Genomic DNA, 27,670 nt, shown 5'->3' on the forward strand with positions numbered 1-27,670 from the left:
TCTTTTCTTTCTTTCTTTCTTTATAGAATCTATCTCTATACTAAGTCACATACCTCCCTCGCATAAACAGGGACTAAGGGGGAACGTTTAGGTAATTCCCCGTTGAGTTTGGTTTTTTCGCCTCTGACGGTTCCTAATTCTTTCAGATTTGCGGCCCATAACCGCACCGCCGGGCCGGGAGATCAATTGTTGAAATATCAAAAATGTCACTGAATAATGAAGACTCTGGACTCACTAAGCACAGCGAAGATCATGAACTAGATGATAATGATGATAATGAGGAGGAGGATGGCCTTAATATTGATGGTTACAACTTCCCGCTGCCACCTAGTACGACGGTAATACCGCTGAGCTTGGGGAAAAAGGATGTGAGCTTGGCTAGCACTCATTCCCCTACTATAGTTCTTGAGCCAAATGGGACTTCACCTCGGTTTTCCAGAACTCCAACCAGGGCAAAGAGGCCTCGTCAGACACTCAAAACATTTGAGGATTTAAGAGAGTACAATCAAAATAGATCTCAGGCGCAACCTAGAGTTGATCCTTCAGAGCAACCACGAACTTTGTTCAGAGATCTCGATGCTGAAGGGCATGTAGTCTATAGTAGCCCTAGTTGTATGATTCTGTCGCTCTTTTTAATTGCGAGTTTTCCTTTTATCTGGACACTAATGAGAGATGCCTTGCAGCCCCAAATGAATATATTTCAAAGGATTCGTGGAGCTCTATACTTAGACCAGAAGGTCATGAGAGCCATTATGAGCTTAACAGTAATATATTTCAACATGGCAGCCCTCTTCAGGAAAATAGGTATCAAGATATCAATAGGCAGACTAGCCCTGAGCCCGAGTCTATGAATGAACCGGGAGTCTCTCACGTAAATGAGAACAGCCCATTTCGTCACTCACGGAGGTCTTTAGTCAATCCAAGTTCGACAGATTCTCATCAAATCCTTTCAGCAGATAATAATGCCCAGGATTTCAGCTTTCCAAACTGTAATAATGCCAGCCAAGACGTCAATGCCGAGCCTCAGCGTGAATCGAATGATTGGAAATGCGTGAGACAGGAAACAATGCATCCAACAGAGTATCCGGAACTGGTCGCACGCGATACTGCTGGCAACAATTTATCTGAGTCGCATTCCAATTTTTCGGAAATATTTCCAAGGCAGACGTATGAGAATCTACCACCTACAAGGCAAGGAGAACTACAACTGCAAGTCAATCAGCAAATTCCGTAACGATATGATAGAACTGACTTTATTTAGAACCCCAGCTAGAGGGTTTAATATTACGAAGACGAATTCACAACAGTTGGCTGAAGCTCGTATTGGTATGAGACACGCATTGAACGATACCTATCAACCACCAGTTTCCGCTCCTAGGCCTATTAGTACCAGCAGCTTTTCATCGTATTATAATTATTTGATAGATTTTTCGAAATCTTTTGCAATTCCTCCAAAAGCCGAGGAGCTTAATCACGTTCACAATACCGCTGGGAGTAGTTCTATACCTAGCAATGTTTCTGGTACACTTCTGGCCAACGTTAGCTCCCCTTACTCATCTGAATCTGGGCCAGGAGAAGAAGAAGGGAATCCGGTTCCTAGAGATTTGATTGATAATGACCAGGCACAAGAACCCGAAGGACTAGGAATATTTCAAAACCCAAAGGTTCCTGAAAAGGCGCTCTTGAACCCAATTTCAAACAAACCCAGTGTTTCGTTCGAGAATGACGACAGTACCTGTCAAGCTACTGCCGTACCGAGAAGCTTAACTGGTCCGGGAAATAGCCTGGGACACCTTCCACTTATGTGGGCGGGATCTAGGGGATATACCAACAAGCCACGGGTCAGTGACGCTACACAGGACGCTAATACTCCGGCACGCTTTGGTTCCAGGTCCAGAGAGGGAACCCCCTCAGCCCCCAATTCACCTTCATCACCTGCTTCGACTTCAAGACTCTCATCACCAGACCCTTTTATCGAACAAGATAACCTCAGTAAAACAAAAACAATGGCAGGTGCTGGAAAAAGGGACTCTAGGGGTTGGAGGGTGGGATGGGCGGGGATTCGGGGTAAAATCTCGGTGAGTTCAATTCCAATTTTGAATCTATCTTAAGTCTGTAGAAGCAACTCCTCTAATCAAAGTCTATTTATCAAATAGGGCGGGACTGTGTGGTCATCTCTTAGGGGCAAGGGTGGACCGAGGTCATCTTCGGACCCAGAACCCACCACCACAAAAACTGCACCAGCAAAGAGAACCAAAAGGCTGGTCAAAAAGACCAGTCACATGAGGAGGAATCCTCATGTCAACTCTACAAGTGCTGACCACGTGGATGGTAAGAAAATCATCTTATTTTTTAATGTGTCACTACATGTACCTACGGGTCTTCAGCGATCTAGTTATGGCCAACATTTCAAGAAACTATAGATGAAATGTGTTTAAGACTCTAACTTGTGGCTGCTTCTAGGGGAAGCCCCTGTGAACAACGCCCCAAATGATGACGCACGAGAGGAACAGGAGATTCCCGCTGCTAAACGTAGTACTGGCGATACTGCGTTGGGAGGCAAAACATCGATGGGGGGTAGCTCCAATCTCCACCCGCCCCAACCTGTCGAGCCAGATACAACTGATGTTGTATCATCAACCCCACTGAGCGGAAGAGTCTCAGGATTCTGCAGTGAAACCCTGACAACCTTGAGCAGGATCTGGAACGTTGGCATCGAGCCAACGTTCGGTAAGCTCAAACGCAAGGTTGTTATGGCCAAGGTAAAGTCCCAGCCAGTCTACATGAGGGGTGCCCGAGTGACTCCAACCCTGAGTGAGAGGGTCAAGTACACGATGGGGCTGGGCGGTAGAAGCAGAGGAGAAGTGCCCGACGGCGGAGAAAATCCCGAAGGGGTCGAAATCACTCCAGTAGCCAACCTCCCGGAGGATTCCCCAAGCATTGCGAGCATTGGACTTCCCCCCATCAATCCTTACAATCCGAGAAATTCGGACGAAGTCGAAACGAGGCAGTTGGTCGATCCAGTGAAGGAGACAATTGCGGCAAGAGGCTCCAAGGGGTTGTGGTCATCAACTGATGCCGCAACCCCCAAGCCATTAACTCGGGAGAGCCTTCGGGGTTTTTTGGCCACGTCCGGAAATAGAGGAGTGAAACCATCCGAGTGAGGGGTGGTTTTAAAATCAAATATACATAGGTAAGGTTTTGTCTATACTCCGCATCACTTTATAATATTTTCTGACAACCATGAAAGCCCTTCATCATTAGTCAATTTCTTGAGCGTAGTACTCATTAATCTATCATTTTCTTTCCTTTTCAGCACTACCAATCAATTACCTCTTCTATATAAAACTACCCATATCAACCACTGTGAACTTTCCTGTATGCCCAACCAGTATAGTACCGCCGGAAGTGTTTAAATCCGTTTGATATTTGATCAACTGATGTGACACTGCTATGCCTAAGAAATAACTCTCCAATCTGAAGCACCAGACCACAGAATTGAGAACACACATATATAGGGACCTTGCCTACGTGATTAATGCAATATTTTTCGTTGCCAATATTACTACCCGGGTTAGCCTAATCCTTGTTGAGGTAAATATATCTGCCAGTGCCTTCTTTCATAAATGTGTAAATGCCAAGAACGAGTGAGATTCTATGATTATTCTCACCATCTATCAACAGTGTGTTCTAACAAAATGTTGAACATAACAGGTTACACAGTAAACGTAATCTATCTCGTTTAGAGAAGCCCAAAGCGATAATCACGGATAGGACCCGGGGAACAAACCCCACCAGTATTGCCAAGAATCGCCAAGTAAATAAACAAGGCGAACAGAATTAATTCAGGCAACCACTGTTAGGCAACAGCCCCGCTTCGATTACTAAACTGGTCCCATACGAGCACCTTTCAAGGTGGTCTAAATTGTATATAAACCCCCTCTACCCGCCCTCTATTCCCTTTCTTCTTCCCTCTCCATCCGCTACAATGTAGTCTGCTCCTGCCTCCACTTCGCTCCTCTCAGATGGCTATGATACTAGTGCCAATCAATCTACCCGTTTCCTGAATTTGCCGATACAACCGCGTACATGCCAAAGATGCGATGAGCGTATCTTCGGTACCGCGCGCGGATGTCATCGTAAACTAGGGGGAACGGGCTGGAAAGGTTGGTACCGGTAATGTAAACATCTGTTTGGAGCCGAATTGGTTGACGGAAAAGATTACTGCGCCGGTACGTAGTGAGAAAGAGTATTTCTTATATTAATTTCCTGTTTTCCTTTTGTCTTATGGGAGAGGGTATTCCTTCTGGCGTTGGGTATATGTTCTGTTGATCCTTATTTTGTAGTTCATGTAATTTTCTTTGCTACTTGTGACTCGTCTTCATTCTGCGTCGCATCTACTGGTGTGTGCAGAAGAAAGGAACAAAAAAGATGCAAGTGCTCAAGACAAGGCTTGTATGTAGGGGCACCACCCTGCAATAGAAACTTTAGGCCAACGATCAATTTTGAAAAATGCTATTCGCCACCCAGCAAAATAATCCCTGCAAACATCAATTTTGACCAAAATTAATGCTTGGCCTAAAGTTTCTAATACAAATAAGATGATCTTTGTCTCGGGTACATACTTGCATTTTTTTGGTTCAGTCTCTATTAGTAGTAATTGAGATTATTTTCCCACTATCGCCTGGTCGGCCGAGAACTGCTCAGAATCTGGTGCTCTGCATATCGTACAAACTTGGTTCTTGGCTTTCCATATAGGGTAATGATATAGTTGAGATTTCCAAAAGCAACTCCCACAAACAGTAATTTTTGGTCCAAAGTTGCCAAGGCTGCAGAGCACCAGATTCTGAGCAGGTCTCGGCCGGCCAGGCGATTCAGTCACACGAGTAAGTAGTGATCGCCATGTAATAGCTACTATAGTGCGACCAGCATCAATCCTGGTCCCGCAGAGAGTCAACTTTGCCCGAGAATAAAAAAGTTCTGCACCCGAAGTCTGGCTTTCAGGACGATTGGGATTGGTTCGGACTGGATGCGGACTGGGTCGGCACCGCTTGGGAATGGAGTGATTGAGGGTGAAAGTTGGGGAGGGTCTCTGGATATAATATGATGTTTGTTTCGGAGAAAACCTGCGAAAAGCGGCTAGCCACCGACATCTAGCCATAAAATCTAGGCCCTCAACCCGCGGCCGCTACTCAACAATCCCGCGGGTCCTACACGTGTCCCGAGTAACCTTTATACTGTTCCATTTTGACTTCCTAATGCCAGACCACGAAATATTCGAAACAATATGGGTTCAAATATCAGATAGTCACTCAGATAACAGTAAACCCAAGAACCAAATACTTAGATTCAGCCCATCCTCGCACAAGCCGTGGAATAGCCCAACCACAAGCGAATCTAATGAATCTACATAGCTTAACCGAAGTAACCGATAATTCTCCACTGGTTTCTGGTGTCGATACTACATGTACTTTTTTTTTTTTATTTTTTTATATCAAGTGCTATTGTTTCTAGGTACAAGCTCCGTATAAAGTATAAACTATGGCGTAAAGACCTATCCCCAATGCCGATTCCCCCAGATATAGTAACTATGGTATGCTACCAACCGCACTCCTCTTACAAGGTTGATGACTAAGGAAACCCCTGCCTAAGAAAAAATAAAAAAAAATTCCGGATAACACAAATAAAAAGGCAAAAGTCTGACAGTGGCATCATGCCGAGGTGCCCTCAGTGGGACTTTGGTTGTGCGGATGAGGGCGTGTTGCCTCGAAGTGAGAGTAGTGTTTGCGACCGAAAGGGACCTGTATGAAAGGTCCCCAGAGTGGTGGGGTTCTTGTCAATGAAGACAAGAACTAGGATGAGGTTGACGAAGGCTCTCCAGGCGATCGTGCGAAATGTCACTCCTTTTTATGTGACCCGAGTCATGGGAGGAAAAGGATCGGTGCGACTAATCTTTGGTGGTGAAGCCAAAGAAAAGTCTTTATTAGAGAGGATACCCCGCTCTCGTCAAGTCTTGGCGGTGTTGACGAGGCGTTGTCAGAGGATGAGAGGGATGGATACTACATGTACTTATATGTCAGCTAAATATATTTCTGTGCCAAGCCCGAGTGACGTCCTATGAAGTGGTAATGATAGCTATGACCAAATCTAGATGATAATTTTCGCGACAGGGTGAAAACGTTTCCCTATAGGTAGGTGTCGTTTTAGAGGAGTTTTAGTTTTGCTGTGGATGATGTTGGTGCAGGTGCAAAAAGCCCACATGGGTTACTGGCGAGAGATTAACTTTTATCGAATGTCCCACGGCCCTAGAAACAAACATGGTCTCGTAAGTGAGTATATCTTAGAGAATTAAGAAATACGTAGTGGAGATAGCTTCTTTCGCCCTAGAATGCTCTTCTACTGGTCTTTGCTGGCGTGGGCCGGGTAGGCCCCTAAAAAGCTCAGCGACCCTGCATCTGCCCTCGAGTCTCACCCGGTTCACGGCTCTCGTAGCTTATCTGCTCCAACATATTAAGTTCGAGCACTAAACTCAACTGAAAACGCATCTCCGAGTCAGCCAGTACTCCTACTACAATTTCATCTGGGACCGACGGTCTCCAGCCGTACCTGCAGCCCCTTTTCGTGGGGGTTCATCTGAAGCGGAGTCAAAACCGCTTTATCTCCGGGCAGGCAGTGTCTTGGCCGTCTGTTACTATGGGACTAGTTGTCATTTCCGATACTACTCGGGGCAGGCAAAAAGTACCGGATAATGCAAGTTTTGTCTCTGGGCCTTTTTTGCAGTAGTTCACGCCTAGCACGCGCACCCATTGGTGAACCAAAAACCTGCATTGTCCGGTACTTTTTACCTGCCCCGAGTAATCTCTATGTCAACTAAGATAGCAGCGGCCGTGCCAGAGAAGCGTAGTAGGGAGTTTTCATTATAGTATCTATCCATAAGGAGATGTCAGATGGGTTAAGACACTCCACTTAAAGTTGTGACCCTATGCCTAGAAAGAAAAATAGAGAGCTAGTCTATGAGAGATTCACGGGCGGTGTAGAGCACATTTACTGAAAACCGTGAAAGCAGTAGAGTATTTATAGCAATTCAATGATGGTCCTTTGCGGGTGAGGGTAGATCCAGAGCTAATAAGAGGTAGAACGACGACAGCACGCATGTTGTATTGGCGACAACATAGGAAGACGATCGAAGGAAAACAGGAAAGAAGAGATATCGAAGGCGTGGCCACCTGTTCGTACGAGCCCCCCTCCCATTATAGCCACCATCTTATTCCCGACTATGCTAGGACCGAAACTTCAACTGGAAAAACTTTCTCAGCCGAGTTCTAACTTAGCTGCCGTTGCCACTGATATTGTGGGCTGCTTTAGGCTTCAGTACCTTGTTATCTTGTCCTCTCATATAACCTACATACTGCATCGACGACAGGAACAAACAGCGCTGGCGAAGACTCGGATTTTAACCTAGCTACCTAATCATAAAATGGGACAGGTGAGGGGGGGGGAACTCCCCAGTGGTTATAATAAGCAGGGCCTGCATATACAGAAATACATGATTCTTCATGTCAACGCATCAAGAATAGGGAACCCTAACGAAAATCATAATTTTTTTTAATTCGGCGGGGAGAGCACCAACGGCCTCCCATCATCAAGCTGATTTCCAAAGAAAACTACATAACATGTTCATTCCAAGAAGATGGAGGGCATGAATAAATCTCGCCTTCATGGAGCTACAGTACATTCCCCACGCGTACGTGCACGCAACTCCGATGAAGTGTCACAGTACTATCACTACATGATGTATATAACCACTGATCTCTCTACCTTAATCTTAGCAAGCACCACGCACAATCAAAGACACCACAGATCAGCTCAACCCGCCTCTCTACCGGCCCCCACACACGCCCGATTCTTCCACCGAGAAAAGTCTTTCAAATCCACATCTATCTATATCCCCACCCCCGCCCCGCCCCACCATTCCCAATTTTTTTTAAAGATTACCCTCCACCCCGCCCACCGCCGCCGCCCCAGGTCGTAACACATGGAACAAATGAAATGAACCCCCGCCATCGGCCATGCACCAAAAATAGTGATAATAGAAGAAGAGCTAGAGGCATGAGTAAAATGCAATAGGGGGTGGGGGCGGGTAAATATAGGTCAAACAGAAATCAACAGCAAAACAGGAAGAGTGTGCAGCAAACGAGGGTACTTCGCTGTGGCCCTCGATAGAGCTCTGATACTTATATGCATGTAGGTCCATTGTCCAAACCGATCCGCTCCTCAAAGGTAGTAAGTTAAGTAAGAAGGAAGAAAAAACAGGAAAGAAGAAAATTAGACACAAAAACACCATAAAAAAAACCAAGTGACAGAATAAAGAAAACACAAAGATTTTAAGCAAAGAGAACGGGAAAGATATAATACAGCCGCCCAGATTCAAGTTTACTCCTAATCCTAATTCTTCACACCCTATGCCTGCTGTGATTGCTGCTGTTGGCCAGGTATAGGCCTTCTCACCAGCGCATCTACGGCCTTCACTAGCGCCCCGACTCCCCTGACGCCAGCAGCGGCGCCAATCTTCAGCGCCTCCCACTCGCCCTCAATCTCACCACACCAGAGCGGCTTGAGCATCTCTGCCTTCCGCCTATTCTCGCCACCCCTAACGCCGCGTTCGCTTTCCGCGCCTGCTACTGCCGCGTCCTGAACATACCAGTACAGCACGCTCTTGCGGCACTTGAGTCGCCAGTCTAGCACCACACCCGCAAGTCTATACTCTACACGGTACCAGTCTACGTTTCGAGGAAGTATGAACAGTGCGTCGTCACGCTGGTTGGGGGGGGTTGACTCGAGATCTGTGAAGGCTAGAAGTAGGGGTAGTGTCACAGTCAAGGCCATGACTACGATCTCGAGCCCAGAAGTGTTCAGCGAGTTCTCGAGGAAGTGCTTTATCCGCGCGTGCGGGCTTCGCGGGGGCAAGTGCAGTCGCATCTTGGTGTCATTATTATCGTCCGCGCCGAACGACACCTCCGCTGTGCTGTGCGCATCATTCGAGTACTTGAAGCCTATCCGGCCAAGGCTCACATGCAAGCATGGTAGCTGGAACCGGCGTATAACTGCCACAAACTTGATGAGCGTCTCAATGCGAGAGAGCTTTTCGATTAGGGGGTCAATGATTGACTCGCCGACTGGGACTACAAAGCGGATTGCGTAGCTCCCAGTCTGCGGGTGGAAGGAGACATCAGAGTCGGCTGATGCGATGTCCTTTCCTACGACGCCAAGGTGCGTCATTGCCTCGGCGGTGCGGCCACAGACCGTGAGTGTGCAGGCACCGGAGTCAGAGAGAGATTGAAAGGTCACACGCAGAGCGTCAATGCCCCAATTTGCACGCGGGATAAGGGAAGAGAAGCGGATGTAAAGGTCAGGGATGATGAGCTTTGTATCTGCTGTCTTTGAAGGCTTGAGTTGATGTTGGACGGAGCGGGAGGTAAGGTCTTCTGTAATGGTGTGCAGGGTAATGATAGAGGCGGAAATCTTCTCGAGGTTGGCTAGGAAGCCATAGGTCACGTCTAAAGCACCATTCACAGGTATAGGGATGTTGAGGGAGACTGTCCATTGCTGGGGTGCTTCGTGGCTGTGGGTTTAGTTGTTAGTATGAGTTGCTTCATGAATTGTCACTCATGGGTAATGATACTTACATCCTGCTGACATAGAAGCATTCTCCAGTCTCGCCGAGACCTATCGTAATAACCCATTCTTTACTCCAGCCTTGCCGACGCATAAATGTCATGTAGCGAGTTGTGGACGGAAAGAATGTCTTGAATTCCTCCTTCCTAACGCTAATCATCTTCAGTATCTCCCACCCCATTGATCGCGCCCTGCTCTCAATCTCCTCCTGCAGCACCAAGAATTTCAACTTCAGCAACTCCGCAATCTGCCCAGGCTGCTGGTTCATTCTTCCCTCTACGCTCGATGCTAGTAATCCGGGCTTCTGTAGTGCAAAGCGTCCAGTGATAGGCTCTATGAGCACTTTGATTGCCCGAGACGGCGTCAGTCGCAGCTTCAAGAAGCTGTTAAATGAGTCGGTAGGGTGTGTGTTCAGCTGCAGGGATGACGGTGGAAAGAGTGGAAGTGGTGAAAAGCGATCCCGTATTCCTGTCAATATCCACTTTGTATGCAGTGCTATTACAGTCTTGAGTAGTTCCTCTGCGGAGAGTACCGCGATGTTGAGCGGTACCTCGACGTCTTTCACCTCCTTGCCCTCCCGCATCCATCGCACACCTAGTCTACTTGGCTTTCCCGCAACACCGCGCTTGACACCGACCTCGATCCATGACTTGCCTTCACCAGCACGGTTGGTCCAGTACTGGATCACAAGGGTACGCTTGATCTGCTGGATTCGAAGGTTTTCTGTCCAGCGCCCTTGGAGCATTTCATGAGCTTGCCGCATCAGGATGTTGATCTTGTGCGTGAGACAGAAATCGTGCAGGAAGTCATGGATACCCTCAAGGCCCTTCGATTTCAGTACCGTGTTACCGCGGCCTTCAATCTCGTTCTTGAGAGTTTCTGGGAAAGGCGCCCCGGCAGCCGGCTCGAAGGCCAGTCGGAAGTCGATTAGGTATAGCTGTGAAGTAGGGTCTTCGTCCCCGATAGACATGTCGACCTCAAATTCATGTTCGACCTTGAATGTAGCGCGGCCAGAGGAAATAGTATAGTCTTTGAAATACGGGGGCGGTGGTGAGTGCAGCGAAAATCGGAGTGCAAGGAGCGTATTGATATTGGATAGCGTCTTAAGAATCTCCGTAGAACTGAGCGGGGGCGGCGGTACATAGCGGCGAGTCATAGAAGTTGTGGCCACCCCCGTAGACAGCACCTGAACCGCGGTATCAAGGTCGGGATTCGGGACTCTATAGCAATTTAGTACATAATTACCACGTCACCTCCGGCAGCCCACAAGACCAGGCCGCACACATAGTATACGGGGGAATAGTAGTACCTCGCATAACTCATCTTCCTGCGCACCTCGTACAGGTTCCACACCACCTTGTGAAAGACATCCTGCCTGCTATCCAGATACACCTTCAAATCAATCACCTCGCTGACGGCCGACGCATTCTTAGCCCACGTAACCAGCACCAGCACCTTGATGAACTGCTTCCGCGTCTCCTGCATATGCTCAATGATGCGCAACTTCTTCTCCCCGTCGCTCTGCCCCGAGCTCTGTAGCGAGTCGATTAGCTCCACGAGCTTGTTGTGTGAGTTCTGCACCAGACGATTGATGAGTAACGACAGAGGTATAAAGCCCATCGTGATGTGCGGCAGTGGCGGCGCGCGGATCTCGAGTGTCGTGTTGGGTTTTGTGGGCGCTTTAGCGACCTCCTCGGTGGGCGTCATGGCTTGAGGCATGGTGGTGGTGGTGGTGCTAGAACGGTGCTGCTACGACTTCACCGCCTGCGCGCGACGAGGGGGTATTTTTGGCGCTGAGTGGTCGGACACGCGGGGGAGGGACGTAGACTGCTGCTGGGTCGTGAGGTTCTGTACGGCGCGCGCGTTAAGGTATGGTTCAGTGTCTGCTAAGTTGTAGAGCTCTGACGGTCCCGCGGGGGGGGGGGGGGGGGGGGGGGGGGACGGTGAGATCTTTCGGTACGTCGTGTAGATCTATAGAAAGGTGGGTGCCAGGATGAGAATCTATGGGTCGTTTGCTGTCTGTCCGGGTGAGTGGATGACTTGACTTGATGGGTGCTGTACTGTAGGTGCGTGTAAGATGGTGATGAGATGTTTCCTTTTTCCGTATCGTTCGTGCAGGGTCGTAAATGTGTGTGTAGGGAGAGTGGGTGTGTATGATGAAGAATATCTCGCGTCGTTGGGGGACACCTCCAGAGCTTATCCAGATAGAGAGCTCCCACTGCACTGAACTTTCCTTCTCACACACAGAAAGGAAAAGCGATGTTGGGGGGCGGGTAAGGGAATGAATTGGCTGCGAAGACACCTGCCAAGACAAGGTGGTGAGCTAAGCCATAATGCGTTAGTGTGATTACAGTCTAAATGACTGTCAGCGAATAAAGAGCGCCTTGAGGATCAATTGACAGGTACATGTTCCTTGGGATCGAAGCTTGACTGCAGCTGAGGAAGGCTGGCTCAGTTTGCTGTGAGCGGGGACCATCATCTAGTGGGACAGGAGATTGCCACTTTGTCATTCTCAATACTATTTGTGCAAGTGTGGTACGGTACTGCGGCTCGATTCATCCTTAAAGGTACTAAGAAACGAGAATGGTGGGTCGGTAAGCTCTAGTTGTACCTACAATTCTTCTTATCTGTGCATATTGATTTGGATTTACATCTGCCGAGAAACGTCAATACCCAAAACTATTCGGCTTAGTTGCTAAAATTCATCATCAGGCCTCCCCTTGGTCCCATTGCAACTGGCATTGATACTTGTCCACATACTACACCACCGATACCGACTTGCTGTAACACAAGAACCGGAGCCGCAGTACTACATGCACAAAATTACCATCCCGAGCTGTGACGACTGACCAAGGCTCGTTTGTGAAAACAGCTTTACCGGACATCACATTCTTCTTCTTCATGAGCTCTCACTCACCAACACAGCTCTCTCTCGCCTCAACGTTTCCGGTGTGCAAACAATGTACGACAGTCGACTACACTACCCGTGATATAGGCAGGGAGCATTCAATATATGAAAACAACCCAGAGCTCTCCAGCGAAGCAGAAAACCTTTTACACACGTATCCGAGGTTTGACCTTCTTGCCCGTGGCATGGAACTGTGTTAGGTATGTAGGCACAGCTTTCCCCTACATTACCAACGCACACAAGAGAGTAAGCAAAGAGGTTTGACTATCACGAATACTGATAGGTACGAACGGCCATATAGGTTGCAGGTCATGCAGTGCCCGGGGGGTAAGCCACATGTGGGTTTGCGAGTTCCTGATTCACAGCAACGAAAAGATCTTCCTCCCGGGCCTGACCTCGTCAGGACTCAGGAACCGACCCTCCACTTTGTAACCCCCCCACCCCCCTCATAGCGACCACACCACATTACCCTCTTTGCATATGCAACCGACCCCGCCGCCGCCTCTTACAGCCAGTAAGCCAAACGCTTTGTCCCACCCCCGCAATGTAGGTCCCACAACTACAGCCAGGATTTATGGATTCTTCACCAACCTGAGCACCTTGATTGTAGCCATGGCTACTGTCTCACAAAATTCTGGGAGGCAGCTTGGGTGTGTAGTGTGCATTTTGCTCACTCGCAGTTGCCTGTTTCAAAGCTACCCTGGATCTTCAGATGGCGGGAAAGTCTCTAGCGGCGTTTAGCAAGATGTGCCTTGCTTGCTCCGCGGGTCAGAGCTGTCCTAAGAGCTTTTATTATATCATGATGTCGTAATCAGCGGTCCCGAAATGCTGTTTCATCTATCCCTCTTTACTTATAATGATACTCGCCTTATAAGGATACAGATTTTCGGTCCCGACTGTACCCTTATATCGAAAGTCGACTATATAGGCCAGGTCTTCATGATTGAGTATGAAGTATGTACATACAGTCTATGGAATGGGCGAGGGCTTGGTTTTGATCCCTTTACTAGCCAGAGCTCAAATTCTCTGAGAGTACTCGATTTCTTATTTATAATTTATATCCATTAAATGGCACGCGACAATAACTCTAGGGAATATTTCTACGTATGTATACAAAACTAGCAACTTACCAACACACCTCCATCAACATCTACAGAGATATCATATCATCTGTGGAGGCCGAAAAACGCTATTACTTATATTGATTAAAATCACAATATACAAGCACATATACAGCCTTCCTATAGTAAGCCTTCAAGTTAATACAAATTTATTATACGTATGTACATATCTAACTCCATATGTACAATCCGCTAAGAAAAATAACAGCACCTCAACTGGGTCCAGCCAGCTGAAGCCTTCGCACTGCACTCAGGTCCTCCAACAAGAAGGAACAGAGCCCAGATCAACCGAGAAAGAAAGAAAATAAATAACCTAAGCTCAATAAATAACAAACAACTTTTAAAAAAAACCCTAATTCCGCCAACAAGTTCGAGAGATGTATTAGACACGCCCCCCGACTGTAACACCCTTCGTTTAATCAGTAAAGTTTCTGCGGAACCTTGGACCACGTTTCACCTATATCCCTATCAGCAAAAAGTCTAGGTCATCTACGGGGTCAGACGTATACATACATCTCTCACAAATCTTCCCGTTGAGAACAAAGTGCTTATTACACCCCCTACACAACGTCGAGCTTGATGTGCGGACCTGCGCTTTATTGTCCTTCTTTATTAGTCGGGATGAGCGCTTGTCCTCGCGGACGGCCTTGGTTTTAAAGACGTTGTCGATGAGACCCATTGTGAAGAGTAGAAGGTTGTGGTTTGTTGCAGTGGTGGCGGAGTTTGTGTTTTGGGGAAGTTTTGAGGTGCTGACAACGAGGGTGAGTGTGGGATATTTATGTTCCATATCGAGTGTTTCTGGAATACTATTTCTCAGCTGGTAGGGGTGGGAGTGCGGAAATTGAAGGATTTAATATTGCTTTGAAGGGCTGGAATTTTTGCCGCTAGCCATGGGTTTGAATATGGTATGCGAAGTAATAGAAGGATAACGAGTGAGTGGGTGTGATGAAGATTATGGGCCTTCTACTCGGGACACTGGGTATCCTGTCGTAGGAACTCCTGGAGCAAAATATGATACCGGAATCAAATTCTATATTCCATAAGATAGCACCGCAAACATGTATGTCCTCTACATGTATCTGTTCCAGAGACCAGCTAGGAGCGTCAAAACAGGAACCTATCCAAAACTGTGGCCGGTCGGTGAATGCGCAAGCCACATTAGTTCCGTCAATAAACTCCCCTTCATATATCACGCAAAGCCGCGATGCGTAGGTGCTTTTCGGTCCTCCGGGGCGCTTTCTATTCCTATCCGGAAGAGTAAGTACAAAGGGGGATAGGGAAGGTTATATCTCTAGAAACGGCTAGTTCGTTCTTATTCTCCAAGTGTCTATACGTTACGTCGACTGGCTCTCGGTTTTAAGATGATTTTAATAACGGTGTCCATAGTCTAGCCTAACTAGACGTGTCACCTTTATGTATAAGCAGATCGGCTTTCATCCTCCTTCGTAATGGAATCATCCATCCTATTACCTATTGGGTCTTCTCACATCTCCTACAACAAGCCTACAATATTGTACTGATCGAGATGACTACATACTCCGTGTCAGAAATGCCGTCCATTGAATATCTACAACAGCAGGTCCGATCATCAGGTATCACTCGATGTTCTGGCATCTAGTGAGAGTTATTAAATATACCAGCCCATATTCCGTCAATATTAAAAATAACGGCATTGAAATCACCAAAAATATGTGGGTTTCAATATAAGTTGGTTGGGGATGCATGCTAGAATATGGATTGGGAAAACGCCGCAATACGCCGGAACCTCTAGCTAGATCGAACTACTAAGTATTTACATTATACATGCACTGCATGACCTGGAAATAACGAAGATCGGGAGTGGAAACTGCACTATCAGTGGTCGAGCTATGCTTTGGGCTAAGTGGATTTGAGCTCAAGGGGAAATATCCCCTAACAATATTGTTCCGGGGATTTTACGGCAGTACGTTATGGAGAATATGATCTCTAAGTCTTTATCTCCACTATTGCCGCTATTGTTTCATGCTATAAATCAGTGTAAAGCGAAACTCGCATGAGGCACCAGAGATTGCAGTCGCTTTCTGGAACGCTTCCACAACCCCATGCTTCTTGGCAGGCACCCGAACGAGAATCCATGACGCAAACCCTTGGCGCGTGCAACCGTCGCCAACGTCGCGTTTTCCTGAATTTGCCTTTCTTTAAAGATCCTCAACGACCCATCCTCACTCCTCCTCACTTCTCCCCCATGCCCACAATGGCTGCCAAAATGTACGCATTCCCTCCCCTCCCACCTCCCACAATCCCCTCAAGATCCCCTCGCCCCCCCACTGACTCTCTACATCTCTCCGCAGCCTCGTCATCGGAGCCACAAACGGCCGCTTCATCGAAGCATTCACAAAAGCCACCGCCCTACACACAAAAAACAAATTCTCCCTCGCCCTCCTCCTCGGCGACCTCTTCGCCGCCCCGGGCACCTCCGATGTCCCCAGCGACACCGAAAACATCCAGAAGCTCCTCCGCGGCGAGATCAAGGTCCCCCTGCCCACCTACTTCGGCCTCGGGCGTCACTCGCTGCCGCCCAGCGTCCGCGATAAAATCGCCTCCTCCGGCGAGGTCTGCGAGAACCTCTTCTTCCTCGGCAAGAAGACCGTCCTCAACACCTCCGAGGGCGTGCGCATCGTCGCGCTCGGCGGCCGTCTCGACGCAAATGTCCAGACTGACGCGAAGGCAGAGGCTGGCGAAGCGGCAGACCTCCCGTACTACTCCCCGCAGGACGCGAAGACGCTGAAGGGCTGCAACAGCGCCGACCTGCTGCTGACGTACGATTGGCCGGCAGATATCGAGCGTGGTAGCGCAGTGCCTCTGCCCGCTGCTCTCGGCGGTGGTGGTAGTCCGTCGATTGCGGAGCTCGCCATGATGATTCGCCCGCGGTACCATTTTGCGGCGGCGGGTGCGGCGTTCTGGGAGCGGGAACCATATAAAAATGTGGCGAGGGACAGCGATGGGAAGGGGGAGGTGCGGGTGACGAGGTTTCTGGGCGTGGGCGATTGGGGGAATGACGCGAAGGCGAAGAGCTTGTATGCGTTCAGCATCACACCGAAGGAGACCAATGTCGTTGTGCCGCCGAACGCCACGCAGAGCCCGTACAAGGAGAAGACCAAGAAGCGGACGGCGGGCCAGGCGGACGGCGGCGGCTCCTTCTTCTGGGGCGAGCACATCCGCGATGACCGAGGCGGCAAGAGAGGGAAGGGGCCGCATGGCGGATCAAGGGCGCCAAAACCCCCACTTGGACGTATGTATCTCCTCTACCTATCCTATAACCCAGAGTTACCAAGGCTAACAAACAGAACCAACAGCCGAAAACTGCTTCTTCTGCCTCTCATACCCCAAGCTCGAAAAGCACCTCATCGTCTCCATCGGCAACGACGCCTACCTCACCACCGCCAAAGGGCCCCTCACAAAAGCATCCGCCACCCTCCCCTTCGCATCCCACATCCTCATCATCCCCCTCACCCACACGCCCACACTCCCGCTCATCGACGACGCCGATTCACGCGAGAGCACGCTCGCCGAGATGACGCGGTACAAGGACGCAATCAGCCAGATGCTCGAGCCCCGCGGCTACGGCACCGTCACCTTCGAGATTGCGCGCGCGGGCGGCGTGCATGCGCATTGGCAGGTTGTGCCCGTGCCGGCAGACAAGATGGCGGACGTGGAGGCGGCGTTTAGGAGCGAGGCGGAGAAGGACGGATTGGCGGCGTTGGAGAGGCGGGAGGTCCGGGAAGGGGAGGACTATTTTAGGGTGTGGTTGGGGGGGCAGGAGGGCGCGCTGGTGCTGCCATTGAGGGGTGGCGAGTATTTTGATTTGCAGTTTGGTTAGTTTCTCTTTTCCCTCTGTTTTTGGGTTTGGGTTTTTTGGGGTTGGGTGTGCTAACGGAGGTGTGTGTGGGCGTGTAGGACGCAGAGTGCTGGCGAAGGTGCTGGGGCTGCAGACGGTGCACTGGAAGGACTGTGTGCTGAGCCTGGAGGAGGAGAAGGGTGATGCCGAGAGGTTTAAGGGGGCGTTTAAGGAGTTTGATTTCAGCCTGTAGCGGGGGGAGGGCCGGGTCATGTATTGTAGCATTTGTGTGGCTTAATGGAGTTTTTTTTTCTGGGTGAGTGAGTTGTGTGTAGCTGTGATTTGTGATAGATACGTAGCTTTTAGCTGTTAAGTGACAGAGGTGGTTTAGCTTAGAATCTTAACTCTTAGCATTTTTCAATCCGGAAATACAGATAATCTTGATAGGTGAGCCCGGGCCTAAACCAAAAATGCAGGGTGAATAACAGTAGAGAATCAGAGAGCTCGGATTCGATAGATGAGCCCAAACTCACCTATCGAGCTTTTACAGTATTTAGCTTTTTGGCTAGTAGTGTGCGAGTGTCAATGATTCCGCATTCAAGATTCTTCCTCATGGTATTCACTACCTACTAATACACCCACACCACCTACACCCAACTACCATCATCACAATTATTCAATTGAAAAAAGAAGAAAAAAACCACTGCTACAATTAATCTCAGAGCCTACAATTGACATCGATATCGATAGAAGCAGCCAGTCACGCGACCACCGCCAAGAAAACATCCCGGGGCTACTAGTTTAGAACCCGGTTGGACCCTGATCGCCAAGACCACGTCATGTGTTCCTGACCCCGCTACGAGATGACAGAAGACGGACAGAAGACAGGACTTTTGGAATCTACAGCTTTGGGGAGATGTGGGGAGCTGATATGATATACCGTGTTTCTGGTAAGTTATTAGAGGTATACTGTCGGAATAGAGGGTACTGATAAGGGCATTGGTGTTGTATTGATGGCTACATGTAGCTGTGTGCTTAAGACGCGACAGCTATAGCAATTGACGCAGAAGCTAGCTCATGGGCAACGACACCCAAAGCTGGGTAAATCCAGTTTTCAGGCTTAGTCATCTGTCCTCTGGTGGGTGGTGGTCGTGGGTGATTGCTGCCCCGCGTCATGGGACCCCGCTTGTCCAAGGAAACGGTCAATCTCTCAGCATCCATCCATCCATCCATCCATCCATCCATCCATCCCTACTTTGCTTGCTCTGAGACAGCTTGACATCACCATTAGCAGAAAGCTGCTCTATCTATATAACATCTAACCTCCAATACCGTCACGATTGCTTCCCTCTACTACCTCTGGAAGCTGTTACTCCTCCCAAAACTAACAGCCATGGTGCAAGCTGATACCACCACCGACAATTCGCTGCTAAGGGGCCTAGTGGACATTGGAAGGTAAGCTCCAGCTCCCAGCTCCCCTCCCCAAGCTCCCCCCAAGCTCCCCCCCTCCCACAGCTATAGCTATAGCCAACTAACAGCCCCACCCACCACAGCAATGGCGTCCGCTTCTCCATCTCTAACCTACACCCCTCCACCGCCCGCATCATGCCCACAATCTTCCAAGACCGCGCCCCCATCTCCCTCTACGACGCCCAATTCACCGGCACCACAAAGTCGCCCATCAGCGAAGACGTCATCACCGCCATCCTCGTCTCCATGCGCCGCTTCGCATCCGTCTGCGCCGACTTCAACGTGCCCCCCGGCAACATCCGCGTCGTAGCCACCGAGGCCACCCGCGAGGCCCAAAACTCCCTCGAGTTCCGCGAACGCATCCACGCCGCCACGGGCTGGACCGTCGAGCTGCTGACGAAGGAGGACGAGGGCCGCATCGGCGCCGAGGGCGTGGCGAGCTCGTTCAACGAGGTCAGCGGCCTGGTGATGGATCTGGGCGGCGGCAGCACGCAGCTCACGTGGATGATCTCGAAGAACGGAAAGACTCGCATGCCGGCCGCGGCGGTGTCGCTGCCGTATGGTGCCGCGGCACTGACGAAGCGCCGCGAGACGGCAATCAACGACGAGGCCATCGCGCAGCTGAAGGACGAGATCAAGGGCCGTGTCGCGGCCGCCATCACAGGCCTCGACATCCCGAAGGAGCTCGCCGACTACGCCGACGACGAGGGCGGGTACACACTGTACCTCTCCGGCGGGGGGTTCCGGGGCTTCGGCTTCCTCCTGCTAGACCAGCACCCCATCCAGCCCTACCCCGTCCCCATCATCAATGGGTTCAAAGCGCCCGGCAGCGCCTTCTCCGACCTAGCCGACTTCCACCTAACCTCCGAGACGACACGGCGCCTCGACGACAAATTCCGCATCTCGGAGCGGCGCGCGCGCCAGGTCCCCGCCGTCGCATTCCTCATCTCGGCCCTCGTCGAGACCCTCCCCACCATCAAGACCGTCATCTTCTGCCAAGGCGGCGTGCGCGAGGGCGCGCTCTACGAGCGCCTCGACACCGCCACGCGCGCGCAGGACCCGCTCGTCGTCGCTACCTCCGCACACGCACCCCGCGACACACTCAAGATCAGAGAGCTCCTCAACTACGCCCTCCCGCGGTCGACGCCGTATATCTTCCGCGCGGAGATCGTGCCTGCGCTCGCCAACATGCTCATCTACCACTCCAACATCCCGAAGGAGTCGCGGCCGAGCTGCGGACTCCACGCTACCACGACGGGCATCCTGGCGTCTGCACACGGGCTGACACACGAGACGCGGGCGCTGCTGGCGCTGGCCCTCTGCGAGCGGTGGGGCGGCGAGGTGAGTGACTCCGACCTCAAAACGCGGCTGGAGGACCTCGTCGGCCCCGAGTTCGCGTACTGGGCACGCTACTGCGGCGCCGTGGCGGGTGTCGTGGGGGACGTGTATCCGGCGGGGATTGTGGGTGATGTTGAGCGGCTTCGATTCTTCGCGTATGATGAGGGGGCGGTGGTGGTGCTGAAGGTGAGGACTAGGGGGGGGGACGAGAGGGCGGAGGCGGTGATGGTGGCGAGGGGCATCGAGGGGCTGGGGAAGGTGGGGAAGAAGAAGAAGTGCCGCGAGGGGTATCGGAGGAAGGTGGCGTTGATTTGGGGGAGGGATTTGGAGTAGTGGGTAACGTTGGGGGGAAAGGGAGGAGGGGGGAGGTAATGGTTGTGGGGGCGGGGCCGGGGGGAGGGGTGAGGGTGAGGGTGGGGGGGTTTGATATCCGGGGGCATGGCTACATGTAGCTGGTTGTGCCCCCTCTCTTGTTTGTTCTTTTTCTCTTTTTTTTCTTTCTTTTTTTCCCTTTACTTTCTGGTAGTAGGTGGGATTCGGTGTAGCTAGCTTTTAAACATGCATGGGTGGTAAATAAAATAGCTTTCTTCGTTCAAAAAGGTTCCCGCAACACTGGTAAATACAGCGAGTGATAATCTATGATCCAGCATAACTACACCATACCACACACTATACCAGACACCACCATGTGCAGACCCAAGAGAACGCTAACAACAGCAACAAGGAAGCCCAGAGCACCAACACGTTACATGTACCTCCACTGTGTATGTGTGTAGTGCAGAGCGCGTATAAGCAGACTTGAAATTCCACCAGCAGCACAACCACCACCATCACCTACAATGCCTGTGAGTAGGAACCTCCCGCGTAGTTTACTGTGTTCGGGGTGTTCTGTATATGATATACTCCTCTAGCGATGATAAGGCCCTGTACTTCTCTGCCTCTCGTTAGCCCGGCCCGCTTTCGTAGGGCTGAGGGGATTGCGGAGCGAGTGATAGTTTGTGATTGTATTTTATTTAGCGGGTGCTATGTACTTCTAGACCTCGCTGTTTTTTTTTATATATATTGTTTGGGGCTTGAATATTGGTACTTTTCTACTCTCCCATGATTACTACGACTACGAGGATATCAGTACCGCAAAGAAGGTTGAAAAGATAACAGCTACTGACCCTAGTTCGCCACAGGCCTCATCGCAGATATTTCGGGCTTTACTCATACACGCACGCACACCCGCACCACGAGAAGAGGTCATGATCAAGAAGGTAATCATATGTAGAATAATACACTCTCCCCCCTCCACCCCCGAATCTCTTCTCCTCCCCTCCACCCCTGAGCCTCTCCTCCACCCCCGAGCCTCTCCTCCACCCCTGAGCTTCTCCTCCGCAAGCATCAAATCCTCTCAATCTCGCTAACAGAACGCCCTACCCACAAACAATAAATCACATGAAAGGTGAAGAAAACAGAGAAATGGAACCGCCAATGAAAAGTGGAAAAAACAAGTCTCAAGGACCCCAATGAAGTTGGAAGGAAAAAAAAAGAAAAAAGGTCCCAACGCGTTTGATATCCAGAAGGAGAAATACATGCATAAGTAAGGACGGGGCGCATTTGGGGTAGTTTTTAAGTAATACTCTTTGCTTCGCTATATATGAAGCGAAGCGGATACAACCTCGAGAAGACCAAGACTAAAATTAAGCCTACAAATCACCAAAAACCCTGTTAGCACCGTAATAACCAGCCAAGAGGGAAAATATTAAAACGTACCAAATACTTGTAAGTATGCCTCTCACCGTCAATTCTCGCCAGATACTCCCTCTCCATCAGACTTTCAATCCTCTTCTTAATCATGGCCACATCGGGATTAAACCGCCCCTTCAACTGACTGATAACCTCGCTGACGAGCTCGGCATGGCTCAATACCTTCCGCTGCTTCATGATCCTTACCACGGCCGCCTCGATCTGATGCGCCCGCGTCTCGTCGACCTTCTCGCTGGTATCCTTTCGCTCCTTCTCAGTTTCTGCCCGGTTGGCGGATACCATCCCGACCTTTATCCGAGTGAATTTGGAAGTAAATGACTCGTTGATGGCGAATGTGTCGGTGGGACGGACGTCTTTTGTGGCCGGATTTTTACGTAAAATACGCGTTTTGGGGACCGCAGCAAGGGATTGAAGGGTCCGGATCAGCTCGGCTTGGGGAATCGACGTGATGGTTGTTAGGTCCTGTGGATGTGGTTAGCACACTTTAGGTGAGTGAAAATAGAGGGAGTTACCTCGAACGATATCGACTCCCCAGCAGGGATGTTGTTGAAGGCCAATAATACCACCATGGCATATGTAGACACGTTCAGCTCTTTCTTCACACCTTTGAACGACGTTTTCAGGTCCGCATTCCCCATATTCGCCTGCCAGCTCAATTTCCTCCCGCTATGCCGCCCCAAGTAGTACGCTGTGAAGCTATCCTTCAGCGCCTCTAGCTCCTTGGGGAACGAGCAAGTCTGCATGCCATCCGCGCCCATACTCGTCATCGGCCAGAAAGTCGATGTCAAAACATTGACCGTCAGATCGATTTTCTTGCCCTCATCGCTGCCCTCCTTGTTCTGGAGCATCTTCTTGAACTCTGAGGTCATCTCGTCAGAGATATTCATATCCTTAAACATTCCTTCCAATTTGTTCGTAAAGGCCACCCCAACCTCCATCTTCAGTTTCCCAATCATCTGCTTTTCGGCATCTTGGGAGACAGATCGGTTCATGAGGAGGCGACGACTCAGATGTTTCTTGTAGTATCTCTCGAAAACATCCTTATCGTTGATGTACCGGAAGAGGGTAATTGCCTTGTCCAGTACCGCATCTACCTCCGCTTCCGACTTGCCCTTCAGGCCCTTCCGCAGATTATCATCTATGAAAAGCGACATATACTCCGGAGATCGTTGGAATAGATTTATGAACTCCCGGAATGCGCCAGTCATTGACGCCTGAATTCCCTTGTCCTCATCAAATGATTTGGTCCATACCTGCTCATATTTATCTTTTAATGCGATAACCTCGTCGACCCAGCGGATAGCAACCACTGTGAGGTTGTTTGCAGCCTTATCCTCGCTCGCAGCAGCAGCACCAGAGTTCTTTGCCGAATCGCCATTCTCTGCCGGCACTGCTGCCGGTAGCACCGCTACAGCAGCAGTGGGATTGGCATTCTTATTGATTTCTCTACCCAGCTCTACTAGCCTCTTGCACATCATAGTCTTGAGCGCCTGCTTCTCTGGATCTACCCTGGCAACAAGTTTATAAACGAGCTTTAAATCTTCAAAGCGATCGTTATCGAGCATGAACCGTAGGCCGGTATCCATATCCATTACCTCCTTGATATTGTTTGTAATCAATTCCCGTTCCACCACCGCGCGAATCTTGGGCTCGGATAGTGTGGAAAGGGTGTCATGGGAACGGGAATACTCCTCAGATAGGCGCTTATCCGTTTTTCGGAGATAAGTTGCAGCATCACATTCTCGGAGGAGCCGGACACCTTCTTGTTTATAGAATTCGCCGGATGCTGCAAGGAACTCGCCTATGGGTATGGTTAGTGGCAGGCCAGGCTACCGACGGGTAGTGCAGAGGTGTACTTACCCTCAAAGCTGGTTAGATAGATCTTCTCGTTTTCATTCTCGTCTTCGTTTTCATAGAGAGCTTCCAGCATATAGACGCAAGACCTGATGGTAGCGTGGTTGATGATATCACCCTCCCTCTCCATCTTGATCTGGTCAAGGATCACCGTATTTAGTGCTTTCCCGATGTTATACTGTGGATTCCTTAGGATATGGTCCCGGAACAGTCCCATACAGGTGACATATATAGACGGTATTTTATGATCTGCACAAAACACACGATCCTACCACCACATTACAATCAGCATTCCCGCCGCATTCCCGGAAGAGCAAGAAAGTAGAGGAGTATCGCAAACCATATACATCAATACATCCTTCATCATGCCCATACATAGCTGGTGGTCTTCCCACACCACCTTCAGCCGGTCCAAAAACTTATCCCCCCCAATCCTCTTTTCCACGCTGCTCGCCGTCCCGAACGCCGCGCCACCTGTGACAATGGCGCTAGGCACCAGTGGCCGTACATCCCGTACTGCAACAACCTTGAGGTGTTCGACTACTAGCTGCTTAACATTCGCGTACAGCTTCTCACCGTGCTTCTTGAGAACGAGCTTGTAGGCGTTGCGGTAGAGTTCTTCGAATGATAACCGGGAGGCGTTTTTGGCGTGGATCTCGCGCAGCGATTGGGCGAGGGTGTCCCAGTATTCGTCGAAGTCAACAGGGTCGGTCGCGAGGCCCTGGGGTAATCGGTTATGAGTATAACGGATGGTAATGGGAATGGAAGGACGAGGAACTTACTCTCCGAGGAGGCCGAATCTTGCCACGGGTGCGGTTCATGATTTCTATCTAATGTTGTGGCGAAGGGGAGAGAAGGTGGGGGGTGTTGGTGGGGGGAAAGGGAGAAGGAGAAGGGAAATTGTGAATGGACGAGATGAAGCTTTGGGGGAATGTTTGCCGTGTCGCTGCTACTGGAGTTGTGAGAGATGGGATGGTTGAATGTATCCTCACCTTAAGTGGACTGTCCCACTTGCTCTCGAGTAAGGCAAGAGCTTGTTGCTTATTCCTTGCCAAGCCTGCCAAACAGTGAGCCCCGCGCAAAGCCTCCCTGTTACTGGTTAGTGTGGGGTTGGGTTGGAAGCCTAGAATTAATGAGTCGAACGTGCAGATAGCAGCAGCGAACGACGGATAAAGAAGCAACGCTTGAGTCTTTCAGCTCAATTCGTAAACATACAAGGCTATGGTATGTATATTGCTTAAAACGTTTCCGGTGGGGAGGGCTTGGCGGTGGTGCATGAATAATATTGATTGGGGCTCAAGAGGCTGAGATTAGAAGTAAACATCATTATGGCCGCCATAATAGGAGGCTTCAAATTCAAATATATATCGTCCGGGTAATACTGGTGAGTCTGATATATAAGCTAGGCGGATTACTTTGTTGTTTGATTAATTCTGCTGCTTACCGTCTCTCCTGCGGGGATCTAGACATCTTGATATTACCCACAAGCTTCTCCGAATACCCAAGCTATTCTCTTTGGAAATTTATTCATACTAGTGTTATTGGATTCGCTAATGATGGAGATTACTAGCCTAGATTATATAATTATACTGGTAAGACCCATTGCCCGTGATCGTGAGCTTACCGCCATTTCGGGTGAATAGGAATTGATAATTTGAAGATAGGATACATTACATCTTGCCAACAATCTCTCCTTATTAAACCAAAGCAATACTCCTTCAAATACAGTCCCCGTAGGTATAATAGTCTGATCACGTACACGTACTGATAAATTGCATGCAAGTTAGTCATAAATTACGCTGTGCGTTACCAGCTGAGCACATCTATACCTTTAGGACACGATAGTGCTACAAGATGCAGTTGACGGCGCAGTTCCATATAGACAAATCCAGCATCACCGACCAAACACACACCTGTTATCAATATATACATCACTCGACACGACATACGTATATGTACATGTACTTATATATCTGACGTTTCAATAACGACATCTTGATAAACGTACACTGCAGAGGAAAACGGGATGCGGCCTCGTTTGAGAATGCCGAATTCGCGAATGAAACCTGGACTTTCATTCTACCCTAGGTACAGATATCTGCGTATATGCTGGGTTCCCCTAGTATGACGGTATATACACTGTTATATATGAGGGGTTATACCGCACTACATGCTATTCAGAGGGTACGGTCAACCACTTTTGCAATGTCTTACTTGGCATAACACATAGCTTCGCACATAAAGACACGTATCCCGAAACAATGACAGGAAAAAGGGTTAAAGATAAATCTTGAGTAGTTCGGAAGACATCTTATAATGAGATACAGGTATGTACATGTAGTCATTGATATGAAGAATTAATTAACCCGGCCCCATATGCCCATCGCATCAATAAAAATGAATATTTAGCCATTTTAAGAATATTCTGAGGGCCCAAATCAAGCTCCGGCTATCAAGGGTCAGTTCCCTTTAAGTTAGTTTCCAAGACATTTCGTCTAGAGTTATGTTAATAATATAAAATCGTCCCATTAAAACAATCATTTCCACTGATCCAAGAACACTCTAGTCGCTGCTAGATATTAATAAACACTTAGTCACCCAACGCGGGCCTGCCATTCACGTGACTCCATCAACCTAAGCCTACCCAGGGCGCGTTCGTTACATAGAGCAGCTTTCTAACGAGGAAAGCAAGAAAGCCTACGACCTCACTCACACACAACGACAATATACGATCTTTCCCCCACCTTTATGACGTGACGAAATCGACTTCGCAGCAGCTTCCCCCTCCACTCGTCAAGAGTCAACCCCACAATATCGCATTCACAGCCACAAAAATCACACTTCCCAACCGATCATTTCCACCTCACCTACGCGCAAGTCACACCTAGACACACAAGACACCACATTAACACCCCCACCCCCACACCCACACCCCACCCACAAAATGGCAATCGAAGCGACCGCGGCGGATCCCATCATCAGCGAATCTGCTATTTTGTCTAAACTCGGCTACGTCCCCTGGGAGTCTGAGCCTGACGCTGGCCCAGGCGGCCTCCTGGACCACACCACCTACAAGTATGTCGCCTTCCCTCACGAGGCCTCCAGCACCCCAGCAAAGATTGCAGCATCGCCAGTCTTTAATGCGTTTATGCAATACGCCGAGGGTAACCCTCAGTTGACCGCTCAGCGCTTCCAGAGAATCATCTGTGGGCCGGACCCGGAGGCGAATCTCAAGGCATTTGCATTCATGAGCACTGCGTCGAAGCAATGGAGGGACGACTACCTAAGGCTCATGGTGGATGAGGGCGAAATGGAGGCTGGATGGTGCTTCGTCAAGGATCGTAACTGGCAGGGGTATCTCAGGACGGATTTGAGCCTGGGGAATATCTACGAGGACTCCAGGGCGATGAAGGCTGCGAGCAAGAGGAAGGCGAGGGAGGAAGAGGAAGAGGAAGAGGCGGAGGCGGAGGAGTCGGAGGAGTCGATGGGGAAGGGAAAGGGAAAAGGAAAGGCTAAGGCCAAGGGTTCTGCAGCAGGCAGACGCTCAAGCAGGAGAAGAGTCGTGAAGGACTAATATCTCATATCAGAGATTGAGCCCTGAACAATTGGATAGGTATATGTGGTTCCAACGCTCTCACATCTGTACTCATCGATCGACGTACAGTTAGGAGAATTAATCCCAATACCAAATTTCTATCTTATACTTTTCTTCTTTTCTTTTATTTCATTCTTCTT

The 27,670-nt window shown here is 49.6% G+C and overlaps 7 protein-coding genes across 7 annotated transcripts; 4 read left to right on the forward strand and 3 right to left on the reverse strand.

Moving 5' to 3' along the window:
- Window positions 1-203: 203 nt before the first annotated feature.
- H6S33_006124 (uncharacterized protein) lies at window positions 204-3,164 on the forward strand (the record flags this gene model as incomplete). The annotated part of the gene is made up of 5 exons (XM_044837545.1): window positions 204-612; window positions 684-1,167; window positions 1,262-2,078; window positions 2,157-2,331; window positions 2,464-3,164. The coding sequence occupies 5 exons, from the start codon at window positions 204-206 to the stop codon at window positions 3,162-3,164; spliced, it is 2,586 nt and encodes an 861-aa protein (XP_044699433.1).
- A 5,296-nt stretch (window positions 3,165-8,460) lies between these two features.
- On the reverse strand, window positions 8,461-11,394 carry H6S33_006125 (uncharacterized protein; the record flags this gene model as incomplete). The annotated part of the gene is made up of 3 exons (XM_044837546.1): window positions 8,461-9,622; window positions 9,687-10,895; window positions 10,985-11,394. 3 exons carry the CDS (start codon window positions 11,392-11,394, stop codon window positions 8,461-8,463), a joined length of 2,781 nt encoding a protein of 926 aa, XP_044699434.1.
- A 2,729-nt stretch (window positions 11,395-14,123) lies between these two features.
- H6S33_006126 (uncharacterized protein) lies at window positions 14,124-14,491 on the reverse strand (the record flags this gene model as incomplete). The annotated part of the gene is made up of 2 exons (XM_044837548.1): window positions 14,124-14,161; window positions 14,218-14,491. 2 exons carry the CDS (start codon window positions 14,489-14,491, stop codon window positions 14,124-14,126), a joined length of 312 nt encoding a protein of 103 aa, XP_044699435.1.
- A 1,446-nt stretch (window positions 14,492-15,937) lies between these two features.
- On the forward strand, window positions 15,938-17,774 carry H6S33_006127 (uncharacterized protein; the record flags this gene model as incomplete). Its single annotated transcript, XM_044837549.1, has 4 exons — window positions 15,938-15,951; window positions 16,035-16,975; window positions 17,040-17,558; window positions 17,641-17,774. 4 exons carry the CDS (start codon window positions 15,938-15,940, stop codon window positions 17,772-17,774), a joined length of 1,608 nt encoding a protein of 535 aa, XP_044699436.1.
- A 1,140-nt stretch (window positions 17,775-18,914) lies between these two features.
- Window positions 18,915-20,662, forward strand: H6S33_006128 (uncharacterized protein; the record flags this gene model as incomplete). The annotated part of the gene is made up of 2 exons (XM_044837550.1): window positions 18,915-18,976; window positions 19,075-20,662. The coding sequence occupies 2 exons, from the start codon at window positions 18,915-18,917 to the stop codon at window positions 20,660-20,662; spliced, it is 1,650 nt and encodes a 549-aa protein (XP_044699437.1).
- Window positions 20,663-22,014: 1,352 nt separating this feature from the next.
- H6S33_006129 (uncharacterized protein) lies at window positions 22,015-24,756 on the reverse strand (the record flags this gene model as incomplete). Its single annotated transcript, XM_044837551.1, has 6 exons — window positions 22,015-22,020; window positions 22,088-22,543; window positions 22,594-23,882; window positions 23,942-24,203; window positions 24,276-24,656; window positions 24,718-24,756. 6 exons carry the CDS (start codon window positions 24,754-24,756, stop codon window positions 22,015-22,017), a joined length of 2,433 nt encoding a protein of 810 aa, XP_044699438.1.
- Window positions 24,757-26,879: 2,123 nt separating this feature from the next.
- H6S33_006130 (uncharacterized protein) lies at window positions 26,880-27,509 on the forward strand (the record flags this gene model as incomplete). The annotated part of the gene is made up of 1 exon (XM_044837552.1): window positions 26,880-27,509. The coding sequence occupies one exon, from the start codon at window positions 26,880-26,882 to the stop codon at window positions 27,507-27,509; it is 630 nt and encodes a 209-aa protein (XP_044699439.1).
- Window positions 27,510-27,670: the final 161 nt, after the last annotated feature.

Source organism: Morchella sextelata, assembly GCF_020137385.1.
Source record: "Morchella sextelata strain SCLS chromosome Unknown scls_2, whole genome shotgun sequence".
Taxonomy (NCBI): Eukaryota; Fungi; Ascomycota; class Pezizomycetes; order Pezizales; family Morchellaceae; genus Morchella; species Morchella sextelata.